Raw genomic sequence first — 17417 nt, forward strand, 5'->3', positions numbered from 1 at the left:
CTGTTACTTGACCCTATAGAATCAACAGAAGTAAAATGTATTTCAGGGAAACCAGTTTTCTACATGTTATTACCTCAGGCAGAATGTTTTTGGAATTGCAAATTCTCATGTTTAAACTCCCTTATTTGGTGTTTATAATAAACGAGTATGATTGTGTCATTATACTGTAACTCCTTCTATTCTAATGATTGTCACAGCAATTTGTTTGAACCAGTCACTTCAGTTACCAGTGTTTATCCAAACTACCAGAATGAAAAAAAAAAACAAAGGTAATCCAGAAAGCTCAGGGCAGGACTGGTATCCTACCTGTGACTGGGGGCGAGAGGACTAACAAGCAATATTTTATAAGATCTTTTAGGAGAGATCATATTAAAATAATACCACTTGTCCATCTACCTACAAAACTGAATAAACAATTTCAAACTTCAAAAAGGCATCTTTAGTCCTCTCAGGGGGAGGTAATCAGAGAGACAGTCTCCTAGATCTGCTAGCTAAAGTGATTTTATCTGGACTCATGCTTTGTACTCTAACTACAAGAATGAAGGTGAACACCTTTCCACATCCTATATGGACTCAATAATTTAAAAAAAAAAAAGATCAAGTCCTTGTCTCATTCAGAAAAGAGACAGAATGTCTTCCAGTCAATAAATAGACAGTGTCTAAATGGTTGGGCCATATTATAGCCTTGTGATATGACAAGTATAATAAACTTCAGCAAGGCACAATCACAGTACATTTTCTAAGTTAGCAGCTATATCAGCTGTACATTTCTGAAAGGCTTACACATATAACATATTAGAAGCAGCCATGTGAACTAATGTCCATACCTTCACAAAGTATTGCAAGCTGAAGCAAAATCCAGACATAGGACTGGTTTTAGCATGGATATACTCCTACAGCTATACACCTCCAATAAGAATCAAAGCATTGTCTGGGAATCCATCCAAATCTTATGATTTACTGTTACAGGGACCCTGCCAAGAAGACAGTGCAACTTGCAATGTACTTAATACAATACTAAATCTTTTAGGAGGTGTATCATTGCAACAGCTGAGATACCATAATTCCATCTCCAACAGGGAATTCAGTGGGTAAGTATTTTAATCTAGAGTAGTTCACAATTAGGGTAGGAAGAGTTGTAATTAGCTTAATGAGCAAAAAGTGTTTATTGGAAACCACACGTAGCTATGTGTATCAAAAAAGGGCTTGCTTAACTGAAGACATTTCCCTGTATTGTACACGCAATCAACAAATTGAGCAAGGTATATGACAAAGTGAGCACATAATGAAAGGAATATCTTTAGTATAAAACTGAAGAGGAAAATGATGAGATACGGAGGGTTTTCTGAAGACATGTCCATTTTTTAGGTTTAGTTAACTGCTCACTGTTGAATAAATGCATTGACAAATGTTTTTAATTTGGGGGGTGAGTACATGTATGAACAGTGCCTGTAATTTCTACATATTGCCAGGAAATTGCTCACCTATGAATTTTTTGCGCTAGTTTTAAAGGGGTAAATGACTGTCTCATCTGACTGGTGCTTCAATAGTCAGCAAATTGCCTGGAAAGTACAACCTAGAGGTAGTTGATAGGGTGCTACAGTAACAAGGGACTATTTCACAATGGTGAAGGAATGAAAAAGAAAAAAATAGTTTATTTATAGAATATTTCAGCAGGCAGTATTTTACAGACTCTGTTATAGGAACATATTGCACATTAAATGCAGTAACTGCAGTCCCTGGTACATTCACAGCCAACCTATAACACTGCCACTGAGAACAAGGTTGCTTTCGGCATTCTCTTCCTCAAAGAAACAAACATAAAAAAAAACTCAACAAATAAATTAGCAGCACACTGCTGGGATACTCTGAAGAAGGAAGGCACTGTAAGGGAAGATTCCTATAGCTTTTGTTCATTGTAAACCACCATCCCAGGCTGTCAGCATTATGTAGTACAAGAACCATTGGTGTGAAGAAGAAAGGTCTGTTTTATTATTCAGGAAAACACAAACCAAGTTCAGGAAGTGCTATTGCAGGCTGAATGAGAAGCTGGTATTGATAGATTTTAGTGTACCACATGTACAGTGCACCATTTATATGAACATAGTCTTAATCTGTGATTGTCTCTGAAGAAGGTGGAAAAATATAATACTCTGCATGTATTCAGTCAGCTTTAGTACTACGTAGCTCTTTCTCAATCTTCCCTTTCAGCTTCTTAAAAGCAGGTCGTTTCCCAGGATCCAACTCCCAGCAGCTCTTCATTAGGCTATACATGGATGCAGGGCATTCCTCCGGACTTTCCATGTGGTACCCTGTTAACACTTTGTCTTTGACATCCTTTAGTGACTATAGGAAAAAACAAGAACATAATGCATTTTATTACCACTAACATTAGTATTTTTGATTACTTGAACTAGTAAAGCAGATATCATGTTATACTATCTAATTTGTTCAGACCTTCTCTAACTACCAGCTTAATCTAAGTCGGTTTTATGAAAAAGCAAGTGACTAACACAGGTGTAAGACATATGAACCTCACCATGACTGGGACACTGTATGACTGCAGGATACACAAAAATACATACACGCACACACATATATATATATACAGCAAGCACACATATAGGCAATTCGGTGGGGTCCCAGTTTACCTACAGAATATCTTTAAGATGTCAGAGAAAATTGCAGCAACAGCACATGCAGACAAAGGGAGGATGTGCAGATCCACAATGAAGGACCCTCACCATGACCCACACTAAAGAACTAAGCACAGTGAAGTATCAATAACTGTCTGAAATGTATAGTGTGACCAGGGGAAATAACGGTTCTAAGCAGTACCCAAAGAATGGGAGGGGATTTGAAATATAAATCAATAATATAATATATAACTTATCAAACGAAAGCAAGAAAGTACAGCCTAAATAGTACAAAATATTAGAGTAAGCTAGGAGAAGAACAGAGAGTTTTAGCCACACCTTCACTGAGGTGGTAGAAAATGCAAGAGAATAAATCGGAGGAGGACAGGAGCAGTAGGATGATGTGCTCGGTGTCCCTTTTACTGTAATTGTTCCTTTAATTCATACAACTGCATGCAGTCAAATTGGCACAGCCTGTACCTGCACTTGAAGCATGTTTTCGCATAATGACTGGAGAAGTTGTTGACCGCAACTGAGCTACAAAATATAAGTATCTTGATTTTTTTTGATTATTTTTACAGATTACTGTTTTTACAATTTAATATATATAAAGCACTTTGTCTATTCAGTATCTTCACAAATCCTTATCTGTTTAAAAACTTTCATTTGTCTCTGTAGTGCTTGCTGTCTGTAGGCTATTTTGTTCCACCCTCCCTCCCTGTTGGTGTCTTGCTCTTATACTTGGTGGCTTTGCAGTTGCCCGCCCCTACTGTGACACACCTCCCAGTCTAGTGTCATTAGCTCATTCTGCTTAATACAGAGAGAACATTTGATAAGGCCTTCTGTTCCTCCTTTTTCCCTTTCAAAAAGTAAAACAAAACTTTTTTTTTTTTTTTTTTTTTTCTCTTTCGCCTGAACCTTCTTGTGTTCTGACTGTCCTTCTCAAACATTATGGAAATATACAGTATATTTCAGAGCATTTGTTATAACTGTATTTGCTATAACTGATTTAAGTATTTTTTTCTGGCTTTTTGATTATTTACTGCTTAGCGACTGCATTTTGGCCTGTTTATACAGCTCTGCATTCTATTTAAACTGTTTCTGTGTTGATTAACTGTTTTGCACTTTTAAAAAGTTATTTGTTGCTTAATTATACCTGTAGGCTAACACACTCAAGTGCGCTAGCCGCTTAAAAGCATTTATAGCATTTACTGTCTGTTTTGCCTCTGTTTTCTGCAAAAAAGAAAAAAACAAACAAAAAAAAAAATCTTGTTTTCCCGCCTTACTGAACTAGAATAGTCCAGTCTTCAGAGTTTGCTGATCTCTGGGCTTTGTCTTGGTTCCTGTGCTATTCCATATCCTTATTTGGATAAAAGGAAGCGTCTTTGTTCACCAGTGGGAATGGGGAGCACTGAGCGGCCTATTTGTCCCTAGAGGAGTGGTTCCAGCCAGAAACTTGTAGTCTATTGGCCATTTTGGGTCAATTCCTAGCTCTTTTCAGCCCCCTGTAATAAAGCCCGCTTTAGCGCTTTTTAAACTTGTATTCAACTCAGCACAGCTCCTCGTGGTGTCCTGCAGAGTTCTACAAGCAGCAGAGAGCAAAAGAGTGACTTTTTCCTGATTTAAGTATTCTTTTCTGGCTTTTTGATTATTTACTGCTTAGCGACTGCATTTTCGCCTGTTTATACAGCTCTGCATTCTATTTAAACTGTTTTTGTGTTGATTAACTGTTTTGCACTTTTAAAAAGTTATTTGTTGCTTAATTTTACCTGTAGGCTAACACACTCAAGTGCGCTAGCCGTTTAAAAGCATTTATAGCATTTACTGTCTGTTTTTCCTCTGTTTTCTGCCAAAAAAAAAAAAAAATCTTGTTTTCCCGCCTTACTGAACTAGAATAGTCCAGTCTGTTTTCCCGCCTTACTGAACTAGAATAGTCCAGTCTTCAGAGTTTGCTGATCTCTGGGCTTTGGCTTGGTTCCTGTGCTATTCCATATCCTTATTTGAATAAAGGGAAGCTTCTTTGTTCACCAGTGGGAGTGGGGAGCACTGAGCAGCCTATTTGTCCCTAGAGCAGTGTTTCCAGGCAGAAACTTGTAGTCTATTGGCCATTTTGGGTCAATTCCTAGCTCTTTTCAACCCCCTGCTATAAAGCCCACTTTAGCGCGCTTTTGCATGATTTAGCGCGGAGTTGCCCATAGAGCACCATCGGGCAGCGCCGGTTAAACAAGGTTAAATTATTTCTGGCTCCGTAAAGTCTGCTCTTCAATTTTTCCCTTAGAACTTCTCTACTTGCAATCTAAACAGTATATTCTCTATCTCAAAAGCTCAGCACTTGCTCCTAAAGCATTTTTATATAGGTAAAGTACTTATATACTAAACAAAGTACTACATTAGCCTAGAATTCCCTTGAGTACCCATTTTCCTATAGGTCCCTTCTGACTCAGTTACACAGCAAACTTTTTCACTTTTTCTAGCATGTCGAAGGGTCAGTTGCTAGCGTCCTCTCCTGTTCAGCTGGTGAATCTGGTCATCTTGAGGCAATGTTACAATTGCCTCATGTACACAGACAACCCACTCCTTCTCCCACAAAACACAAATACATGTGAGAGATGCAACTATATAGCCAAACTGGAGGCTGAGCTCTCTCAACTCAGGACTGGCAAGACCAGACAGGAGGAGAAGGAAACCACGCACACCACAAACCCAGTTTCACATAGAACTATCACAACTGCAAAACAAACACATAAACACACAAAGACATACTCGAGGCACTGATCAAAAATCTACCAAAACTACAGAGGCCTCCAAAGCAGACACCCAAGCAACTGCCACCTCAAGACATAAGACATGCAACACATAGTTCTCAAAGTCAGTGTGCTAAACAGTCACAGCCCTTAAGGCCAAACACAATGCCAGACACACTTGTTATAGGTGACTCCATAGTCAGACACACTGACGTCCCACTCACCAGACTGAACAAGGAAAAGATCACAGTAAGCTGCCTGTCAGGCGCTAGAATCCGCCACATAACACAAGCACTCAGGTCACTCCACAGCAAGTACAAGTATGACTCAGTCATTGTCCATGCCGGTGTGAACGACCTGAGACGTACTTCCCTGGACTACATGAAAAGAGACATAGAGGAGCTCTCAGACTATGTAGCCCAGGCCGGTATGACCCTGACCCTGAGCAGTATCCTACCCTCACCAAGAATGATGCCACAATACAGAGACAAAATGATCAGCTTTAATAATTGGCTTAATTACTGGTGTCATTCTAAGGGGATCCAATGTCTGTCCGCCTGGGATGACATGCTTGACAAGCCACGCTGCTTTGCAAGGGACGGCTTGCACCTGTCACCCCTGGGCTTCCGGATATTGGCAAAGGCTCTTGCCACCCGCATAGTGCCTTTTTAGGCAAGGCTCAAATGATAAACCTACCGCCCTAGAAAAAAAAATGGAGAAAAACTAAGGGTAATACTGCTCAATGCCAGAAGTCTAAACCTCAAGATGCACGCCCTCGAAGCCCTCCTCAGTATGGAGAACATCGATGTCTGTGCTGTGACTGAAACCTGGTTCAAGGCTCCTGAGAGCACCCCAGCACTATCAGGTTATACCTCATATCATGCGTTCCGGCCCCAAAATCCGGACCGAACCACAAAAGGAGGGGGAGTATCCATATTCATAAAGGATACCCACACCTCCAGGTTAGTGGCAACGCACGAAGCATTGGAGACCATCCAGGTGCAATTAACCATAGGTAAAACTGCCCTACAGTTTTTAGCATGCTACAGACCACCTTTTCAAACTCAGGAAACCCACACAGCCTTCCTGAAGACACTGGAGAGTATGAATGTCTCTCCAAACACCATCATATTGGGTGACTTCAACTACCCAAACATAGACTGGGAACATTACTCAAGCCCCAACACCCTAGCCCAAAGGTTCCTGGAGTTCATAAACTCAAATGCTATGGAACAACTAGTCACCATTCCCACAAGAGGAGAAAATATACTAGACCTGATCATCACAAATAAGGGGACAAAATGCTCCACACCGGAAGTATATCCCTCATTGGTGAGATCAGACCATAAATTAATCTCATTGGAGATCCACATCCCGCCCCCACCCCCAGCAAAAAAGACCACAGTGAAGAACTTCTCAAAAGCAAACTTCACACTTCTTAAGACTGGAGTGGTATCCTTCAAGGCCCCCGAGCCAGTGGAAACCACAACCCACGCTGCTGAAACCCTTACAAATGCCTTCTACGAGCACCTCCAGGAATGTATGGATCAAGCAATCCCTAATAAAATCAAGACCCTTTCCACCAAAGGCAGGCGCCCGGTCTGGTGGACCCCAGCCATAAACAAACTCTACAACAAGAGGAGAAAGCTACTACATGACAGAGCAAAATCCCTAAAAGGGAAGGCATCTCTGATCAATACTAGCAAAACTACGATCACTCATAAAATCATCCAAGGCCAACTTTGAGAGAAAAATCGCTAATGACACAAAAGACAATCATAAGGCCTTCTTTAGTTATGTTAGAAACCTGGGTGGAAACTCCCAGATATGCTCAGAATTAGTCCAAAATGATAAAAAAATCACTGAACCCACAGACATTGCCAACATACTGGCAGACAGGTTCGGTGCAAATTTCTCCCCCAAAAGGAGAAATATCTATCCCACCAGAGTCTAGCCTCCCAAACATCTCAGATGCCCAGGTGAGAGCTGCTCTCTCTAAAGCAAAAAACACAGCATCAATGGGACCAGACGGTGTCTCCGGCTGTGTGCTACACGAACTCAATGAGGAACTAAACCCACACATAAGGCTGCTGTTTAATCTTAGCCTTACTACAGGATACGTGCCAAAGAATGGCGTCACGGCAACTGTGGTCCCACTCCACAAAGGCGGTGCTTCTACGGACCCTGGAAATTACCGCCCATAAGCTTGACGAGCCTTGTCTGCAAAGCTATGGAGAGGATCATAATGGAACTCATAAATAAAGACATTGGGGACCTACAGACACTGGATCCTACCCAATTTGGCTTTGTCAAGGGCAGATCCTGCCTCTTGAACTTGGTCGACTTTTGAAACAGTCACTAAGGCCATTGATGAGGGTAAGGCAGTTCACACAACCTACCTTGACCTAGCAAAAGTGTTCACACAATACCCCACTCGGACATCATAGAAAAGCTCACCAGCTTAGATGTAAACCCATATGTCACAAGATGGGTTGCAAACTGGCTCAAGGACAGAACACACAGGGTTAGAGTTGCTGGTGCCATGTCAGACTCTAAGCCGGTCACGAGCGGTGTCCCACAGGGCTCAGTCCTGGGCCCCTCTTGTTCGGCATTTATTTTTCTGAAGTGCAGGCAAACATAGGGGATTGTGGCTGACAAAATTTGCAGATGACTGCAAACTGGGCACCATAATTGACACTCCATCAGACACAGACATCCTCCAGAGAGGTCTCATAGAAATGGATAACTGGTGCCAGAGCCATGGCCTTAAGCTAAATGCCAAAAAATGCATAGTCATACCCTTTGGGAAAAACAAGGTAACCCCTAATTACCACATATGTGGTAATCCATTAAACACGGAAGAAGTTATCAGGGACCTGGGGACCCAAGTTGACAGTAACCTCTCTTTTGACACTCACATTGCCAAAGTGGTTAGGAAGACCTTCTACATTGCCCACCTGATTATGAAGGGATTCACATCCAGATCAGGAGAGGTCATTGTACCCCTGTACTCTTCACTTATCAGACCAATGATTGAGTACAACGCCCCATTCAGAATGTACCTTAACCGACACCTGCAGCAGTTGGAAAGACCCCAAAAGTTCCTCACCAAAAGGATAAAGGGGCTCAAACATATGTCATATGATGCCCGACTGAAGAAAATCCAGTTCTATTCAGTCGCATACCGTCTGCTCAGAGGTGATCTGTGCCTGACATACAAGGCCATGTCCAACCCGGAATTAATGGACATGCTCCACCTCAAAAAATCCAAATCCGCCAGAGCCATGAGAGCAAGAGACTTAAACCTCAACACGGATATAAATAGGATGTGCTGGAGGGACAGATTCATCACCCAGAGACTCCCTACACTATGGAACAGAATCCCAGTCCATGTGAGGCAGAGCCCCTCACTGACTCTGTTGAAGAGAAATCTTGACGAGTGGATGGGAGATCGTAGGTTTACCCCGGGAATCATCTCTGCGTCACTGCTGGACAGAGGCACAGCAAACTAATGGGTATAGTATTCTCATCCTAAGGGGTGGTGAAAGCCACACACACTCTGGCTAGGCTTATAAATGCCCTAGGGCAGATAGCCTAGTATGAACCTATGAACCTATGAACCTATAATCATGGCCTATCTCCATGACATAGTTTTCTAAATGCATGTGCATTTCAGTTGATGTATCCATTTCAACATTTCATTCTACACTGCAGTGTCAGATAGAGCTGTCTTTCCCCTTCCTCATCCTACTCTCCTATATTTTATATTAACAACAAGAAAATAAACCAGATGAAAAATAACAAAAGCCAGTTTGAAGAACTGTTAAACAAAAAAAAGCATACTCCTAACACCCCAGACAAAGTCTCCAAGGGAGTATGATTCTAAAATAACATAGTCTTTAAATTGTAACAAATATTAGGTTCAATTACAATTAGTCAAGATTAATTTATCAATTACCATTAAAAAGAAAAACAAAACAAAAAACATCTCTTAAAGTAATACTTTCCAGTCAAACTCCTGGTTTAAGTCTCAAGGCTTAAAAGTATTATTTCATAATATAAATAAGTTTCTTGTACCTCAGAATTTAAAGGGACTTGCTATCCTATCACCACAAAATAGTTGTTCTAAAGCACAACACCTTAAAACAGTAGTATTTGATTATGATACAACAAAACCTTTTCATCTGCAGGATTTTTAAGTCTTGCATTTCTTATACATCACATGTTCCTGAATACATGTCTTAATTTATTGGTTGGTTAACCAATACAATAAAGATCACAACCAGATTACATAAATAACTCCTAAAATCATATCTACCACTATATAAATATTTTTATTAAATATATAAATATAAATAATTTTACTAAATATTTCCAGATCTTGTATAAGCTTACAAATGTTATAGTAAGACTAATTACTATAGATTCTCTAGCATATTCTCTGAAAATTAAGGTCAAATCATCTATATACTCAATGACTAAATATTTATGTTCACATATAGTAACTCCTGTCAACATCTGATAATACTATTGTGAAAAGGAGTCATCACTGTGACAAAAAGTGTCAAAGGTAATGGTCTCTATATAATCATTCCCATTAATGTGATCACATGTAAAGTACTGGACTTTGATTTATGGTGTAGGCCGTACTATATTTTCTCTAGCATATCCTGGAGAAATCATGGTAAAATAATCTGCTTAAGTAGTCACTGAGTATTTATTTTTATTTATAGCAATTCTTGTCAGCATCTGATGAAAATATTCTACAAAAAGAATTCATTACATGGCAAAAAGGTGCCATTGAAAGGGAACATTCATTTGTGTATGCACCAGCAGTGTTTGAAGGACAAGGGAAAATACGTCATATTGTAGTACAGGCTGAATCAAGGCAAGACCCCAAGTGTTTGAAATGCAAATTCATGGAAATGTGCAACCCCCAGACAAATGTTTCATTAGAGAGGCATTTGTTTTACACAAGAGAGCAAAAAAACGGAGAAACCTTTGCAGTCTATATTACTGACCTGAGAAACAAGCTAAAATGTGTAGGTTTGGTGACTTAAAAGATGAGTTAATAAAGGACAGGCTTGTGTGTGGTATTAATAGTGCTGCAGTGGGAAAAATTTGCTTCATGACAGTGATTTAACACTGAGGAAAGCTATTGAGATGTGTCAAATCCATGAAGTTACAGAAAGCCACACAAGTATGCTTTATTGTTAACTGTCACAGCTGTGGTGCCAATCATAAGTCTGAAAAAGAAAAGTGCTTAGCATTTGGCCAGCAATGCTACAAGTGCAAAAAATTGAACCATTTTCAAACGTTTTGCAAATCAAGTAAACCTCACACAGTTATAAAGAAGGGTGACTTAAAAGAGCAGGTTGTTTATATAGAGAGCTGCAACCCTGCTTTCTATGTAGGTGTTGTATCAGTAATTGGTGAAAAGGTTGATGCAGTAGATTTGTTGGCAAAGAATGAAGTGTTTTATACTGTCCAGATCATTGGTAAATCTACCGAGCTAAAAGGAGACATTGGTTCAAAGTGTAATGCTATCATATCAGACACATTTGCTAAGGTGAGAGTTGATGAGCAACTTAATGTGACCAGTTGTGCCAAACTTGTTGCTTATGGAGATGAAGAAATTTCAACTGAAGGCTCAGTAATACTTTCATGTTATTTGGCTAGGAACTGCTACAGCTTACTATTCTATGGAGTCTGAAGACCTGTGCAGTCATTGTTGGGTCTCAGACACAGTTTGAGAATGACTCTGCTTTCCTACCAAAGAAGTTCGTCATATAAGCATGTCTCAGTTCCAGTTTTACTGAAGCTATTTTTTCAGAGTATGATAATGTTTTCAGTGACAAGTTAGGCAAACTTCCAGTTGTGTATTCTATGAGGTTAGACCCATAGGTCAGTTCAGTGGTCATACTGGCAAGAAAAGTTCCAATAGTTATGCAGGATAAAGTCAAAGCTCAGTTAGATAAAATGGTACAGCAAGGTGTAATTTGTCCAATTGCAGAACCAACTGAATAGGTGTCATCCATGATAGCAGCCCACAAAAAAAGGCTGAGATGAAATCAGAATGTGCATTGACCCAAGAGATTTTAACAAAGCTTTAAAGAGACCACATCATCCTATGTGTACAGTCAAGGAAGTCGCAGCCCTAATACCAAATGCCACTGTTTTTTCCTGTCATGGATGCAAAAAGTTCATTTTGGCAAGTGATGCTTGATCACAAATTTTTACTACTGATTACTTTCAGTACCCCATTTGGAAGATATAGATTCCTCAGGATGCCGTTTGGAATAAATTCTGCAGGTGAAGTCTTTCAATGTGCAGTGGAGCAAATGTTTTCATGTTATCCTCGTGCCATAATAGTAGATGATTTATTGGTTGGAGGCAATGGTGAAGCAGAGCATGACAGAAACCTCAGGAAAGTTCTAGACAGAGCACGTGAAGTGAACTTGAAGCTCAATCCTCTGATATGCAAATTACGACTACCAGAAGTTATGTGTGTAGGTCATTTATTTACTAGCACTGGCTTGCAACCAGACCTGTCCAAGCAAGCAGCCGTTCTTGAGATGCCAGCACCGGATAATGTTCAAGCTCTACAATGTTTTCTTGTTATAGTCAACTATTTAGGCAAGTTTATACCAGATTTCAGAGAGCTGACAGTGCCTTTGAGAGAGCTACTGTGCAAACATTTTACATGGTCTTGGTTGGAACAGCACCAGAGGGCATTTGAAGAGCTTAAGCAGAAAATTGCCACCCCACCTACATTAAGATACCATGATGTCACTAAACCAGTCACTCTTTCCTGTGATGCTTCAAAATTTGGTCTTGGTGCAGTTATTCTTCAAGAAAGCAGACCAGTAGCCTATGCATCTAGAACTCTTACCCAAACTGAAATGCAATATGCTCAAACCGAGAAAGAATTTTTGGCAATAGTATTTGCATGTTCAAAGTTTCATGATTATATTTGTGATCGAGCTATCCAGATTGAAACTGATCAACAACCTCTAGCCATCATTTTAAAGAAGCCTATGCATTTTAGATTACAGATTACAAATAATGATGGTCAAATCGCAAAAGTACAACATCAAAACTGGCTATACAAAAGGCAAACTTCTTTATCTGGCTGATACTTTATCCAGATCACCCATAAATAGAATGGAACAGCTTAATGCAGAAAAGTTTGACTTTGATGTCATGGAAGTGCATCATTTTTCTACCATGAGACTTGATGAGTTGAGAGATCATACAAAGACTGATACAGTTTTGAAAAAGCTCAACCACTACATTAATGATGAATGGCTGTCAAAGCAATCTAGTGTGTACCACCTGAAGTGCAAACTTATTTTCCTTACAGAGATGAAATGTTGATGGAAGATGGCATTATTTCCAAAGGTCCTAAAATTGTTATTCCTATTTCCTTACAACATGACTACATCCAGATTTTGCAACATGGTCACCCAGGTTCTGAATCTACCAATAAAGGGTGACAAGACTAGTATTTTGGCCTTCTCTAGCAAAAGACATTGATAAAGTACTTTCTTTGTGTTCAGTATGCAATAGTAATAAACTGCATTTGCAAAAAGAACCACTTCAGCTAAGTCAAGTTCCTGAACTACCATGGTCAACAGTAGCCACTGATATATTTGAGTAGAACAATCAGCATTGCTTAGTGTTGGTAGACTTGTATTCAAACTGATATGAGATTGATTTACTACCTAACATCCACCGCTGTTATCTTCAAGTTGAAATGCCATTTCTCAGTCCATGGTAGTATACCCAAAGTTATTTCTGACATTGGTATCCAATTTACTAGTCAGTTGTTTCAGAAATTTGCAAAAGAATGGGACTTTGTACATTTTACTAGTAGTCCAGAATACCCACAGTCAAACTGACCAGCTGAATGTGCAGTACAGAGTGCAAAGCAATTACTAGAGAAGTCAAAGTGTGATAATACCAATGTATTTTTGAATTTACTCATTCTCAGAAATATAACCAGTGGTGACATACTTGGCTTGTCTGTTCAGAGACTTCTATTTAGGCAAACCAGAACATCTTTGCCTATCATTTCCAGTTTGTTGAGGCCTAAAGGAAAGAACAACATAACAATCAGAGCCCAACTATTCAGAAAGTGTTCTTTCCAGAAATCCAGCTATGACAAATCGAGCAGATTTCTTTGTGCATTGAAAGAAGAAGAGACAGTGAGGATACAAACAGTGAAAGGTTTCGATTGGGTTGGTCAAGTAACAGGTATATGTGCCGAGCCGAGATCCTACTTTGTAGAATCTGAGGGTGTGGAGTACAGGAGAAATCACTGACATCTTCTTGTATCAGAATCACTATCACAGTATTCTTCCTATGATACAAACTGTAGATCTCAGAACAATCCAGACAATGTTCCTGTTGCAGAATGTGTCTTAACTTCTACTTCCAATCCTGATAATGCTCCTGATATCTCCAAAGTTGAATATTCAGCAGAGACAGTCCGAGTAGTTAGACCTAGTTCTAATTCCTATGTCACATGCCTTGGTCGTATTTCCAGACCTAGTGTGAAATACACAGCAACCTGGACATAATTGTCTATATGTATTTAGTTCTGTATAATTGCATGGCAAAGAATTATTTTGTTTCAATTGCATGTCAATTAATGTCATCAGTAATGCATGACTCATTTGAGGATGTGGAATAGTGTGAGTGTGTTGTACCTTTAAGAAGCATTGGACAGCACGTGCATATAAATAGCAAGCACATGCTAGCTTCAGTTCCATTTTGAGAGTGCAGCCAGAGAGTGAGCATGTATGAGTGTGATAGCTAGTTTGTTTATAAGTTTATCCAAGTTACAGTTATTAAGTCACATCCTTATGTGTTTATACATAATAATGCTGCTTGAACAGACCCCACATATGTTTGTCTGTTTTATCCTGATCAAACAAACAATGACATATTTAATAGAATAAGATAGATGGCAGTGGTGAAGGAGTGCTGTGTTGATTGTTCCCCAAGCATACTCCAGACATCCTAGAGGCTGAAAGTACCCTCTCACAATGTACCAATACCCCAGGCATCCTAGAGGTTTGGAGCACCCTTTCACAATGTACCCATACTGCAGACATCCTACAGGGTCAGAGCACCCTCTCACAGTGTACCCATACTCCAGACATCCTACAGGTTCAGAGAATCCTCTCACAATGTACCAATACCCCAGACATCCTAGAGGCTGAGAGCACCCTGTCACAATGTACCAATACTCCAGACATCCTAGAGGTTCAGAGCACCCTTTCACAATGTACCCATACTCCAGACATCCTACAGGTTCAGAGCACCCTCTCAAAATGTACCCATATTCCAGACATCCTACAGGATCACAGCACCCTCTCACAATGTACCTATACCCCAGACATCCTACAGGCTCAGAGCACCCTCTTACAATGTACCCATACTCCAGACATCCTAGAGGCTGAGAGCACCCTCTCACAATGTACCCATATGCCAGACATCCTACAGGTTCAGAGCACCCTCTCACAATGCACCCATATACCAGACATCCTACAGACTCAGAGTACTCTCTCACAAAGTACCCATACTTCAGACATCCAACAGGCTCAGAGCATCCTCACAGAATGTACCCATACTCCAGACATTCTACAGGTTCAGAGCACACTCTCACAATGTACCCATACTCCAGGCATAATTTATTTGAATAATATTACTATTAGGAAAAGGGTGTTTAGTACCCTAATGTGTAGGGTTGGGATTAGGGGCAGGGGTATGTTTAGATTTACCAGTTGTGAATAAGGGAGGCAGGGGAGACTTCAGAATTATACAAATTAGCAAACCTATTTACAACATTCATGTATTAGACTGTGTAAGATATTACTCTGTGAACTGAATTAGGCCTTAGGGAATAAAAATGTACCCACTCTGGTTCAAGGAAAATCTGATGAGGGCAATCTTTAAGAGACCACAGATTAACAAATTTAACCTATTATTTGTGGGTGTCATTTGGTTCTAGTACATTATTATTAGCCATTACACTATGAAAAAAGTCTTTCCTATTCAGTGAAAACAGTGGAATGAAGGATTTTCATGCACTGCTCTTTCACCCACATATTTATGCCCTTTTTGAAGCTGTGATAAGGAAAGTGTGGTCTGCTGTTTACTAGTTTTACTCTTACCTTCTCAGAAGACCACCTGTCTGGGAACCATCCTAACATCTGGAAAAATACAATGTTATCAATTTAGGGACACATCTCAGCTCAAATCAATCCAGACACACTTGGAGTACTCCTTCACGACCCTGGATATTAGTGGGAAGGGTGGAAAAGCATATAGGAGCATTCCTGTCCAAGAAAAAGAAAAGGCATCTGTCTTCCAGGCCTTTTTGCACTGTGTTCTGGAACATAATCTTGTCAGTTGATTGTTCAGACAGGAGGCAAAGAGGTCTACCTGAGGAACTCCCCACAAATGGATCAAATCTTGGAAGACCCTCTGGTCAAGTTTTCATTTGTGAAGGTCTGATCTGGTCCTGCTCAGCTTGTCCACCACACAGTTTTGGTTTGACAGGACGTAGCATGCCCGTAGAGTGAGAATGTACTGTGAAACTGTAGCCCAAGCTACCATAGCTAGTCTGCAAAGGGGGTACAACCTGGTTCCCCCTTGCATGTTGATGTACCATATGACTGGGGTATTGTCTGCAACTACTTGAAGAAGTTCCAGGGACGAAAAATGGTTTAGAAAGTTGAGTGCCTTGATCAGGGCAAGCATCTTCCTGAGGCTGCAACAGCAGAATACATTTTTTCTTACATTTATTTCATTGAATTGCACTTCTTAACACTTATAGTGGTGCTATACCGCTAATCTACTACATTTTGCAATGTTATAAAGCTTTTTTACTGTTTCACTGCATTTTTTACTGTTTTAACTGTATTTTCATTGCTAGATAGTGTTTCATTACTGTAACTGCATTTTATTGAATTACTTAACTGTAAACTGCTTTTTCTTACTGAAAGTTGTATTTTCTGTTTGTGAGTGCTCCAGCTGTGCTTTCCTGTTCATTTTCTTTGTGAGATTTCTGTGTTCTAGTCAGGTAGCATAGTCTGCATAGAGGCCTGCTGTTTTCCAGGCCTGGTTGTTTTGCTTGTTGAGTTTCCTGTGTTTCTGGCAGCCATCTTCTGTTGGTAGTGTCTTGTCTTCGCTGTTAGTGAGAGTAACAGGGTTGCCTGACCTTCTCTAGCATGAGTGATTGGTTGAAAGAGCAGGGGCTAGCAGGACTGGGTAGTAATTTGAGCGTCTAAATTCTTCCATCTTTTCTGGTATTTATTCCCTGTGTTTGCAGGGTGTTGCACTTGTTTGCTTGTTGCGTACTGCTGCTGTGCTGTTTTAACCCATTGTGAGGTATCTCAGTTGCATTGTTTCCCTTTCCAGCACTCCTGTGTAACTGATGCCCTCCCTTGCAACTACTGTGATTTTATGCAGCCCTACTCACACCTAAAGGTACTCTATTCTGATAGTACCCACTCTGCCATCCTTTACCTCTCTTCCACAGATTCTGACAACCATGGACGGACAATTTTCTGTGGTTTCTCCTGCTAGTCTTGTTGATATAGGCATCCTGAGACAGTGTGGCAACTGCCTCATATACATGGACAACCCTCTTCTTCTACCACCTAGGAACACAATATGTGAGAGATGCAATTATATTAAGAACCTAGAATCCTTGCTGTCTCAATCACTAGCCAGTACCATCTGGCACTGAGAAGGTTGTCTGCACAAACACTACAAACAGCATACCTCTAGCACCAGCCACAACTGTACAACAAACTCCCACATATATGGAGGTTCTCAACAAAAACATGCCTAGCAAAAGAGACCTTTGAGGCAAAAGCACACACACACATCACAACCCACCACACCAAGCACCACACATAGTACACATACCTCTGTCTCACACCTTCTAAGGCCCAGCCACAAACTCAACATACTAGTCATAGGAGACTCTATCGTGAGACACACAGATGTGCCCCTCACCAGG

At 40.3% G+C, this 17417-nt stretch overlaps 1 protein-coding gene across 2 annotated transcripts in view; it reads right to left on the minus strand.

Moving 5' to 3' along the window:
* Nucleotides 1-1627: 1627 nt before the first annotated feature.
* Nucleotides 1628-17417, minus strand: part of MATK (megakaryocyte-associated tyrosine kinase) — a 716676-nt gene continuing 700886 nt past the window's right edge. For both annotated transcript variants that reach the window (XM_044054018.1, XM_044054017.1), the window contains one exon: nucleotides 1628-2346. In XM_044054018.1, coding sequence (XP_043909953.1) covers nucleotides 2164-2346 — 183 coding nt within the window. In that variant the 3' untranslated portion in view covers nucleotides 1628-2163. The remainder of the gene's footprint in view (nucleotides 2347-17417) is intronic.

The sequence above is a fragment of the Protopterus annectens genome, chromosome 13.part0, assembly GCF_019279795.1.
Source record: "Protopterus annectens isolate FY-2018-M chromosome 13.part0, PAN1.0, whole genome shotgun sequence".
Lineage (NCBI taxonomy): Eukaryota > Metazoa > Chordata > Ceratodontiformes > Protopteridae > Protopterus > Protopterus annectens.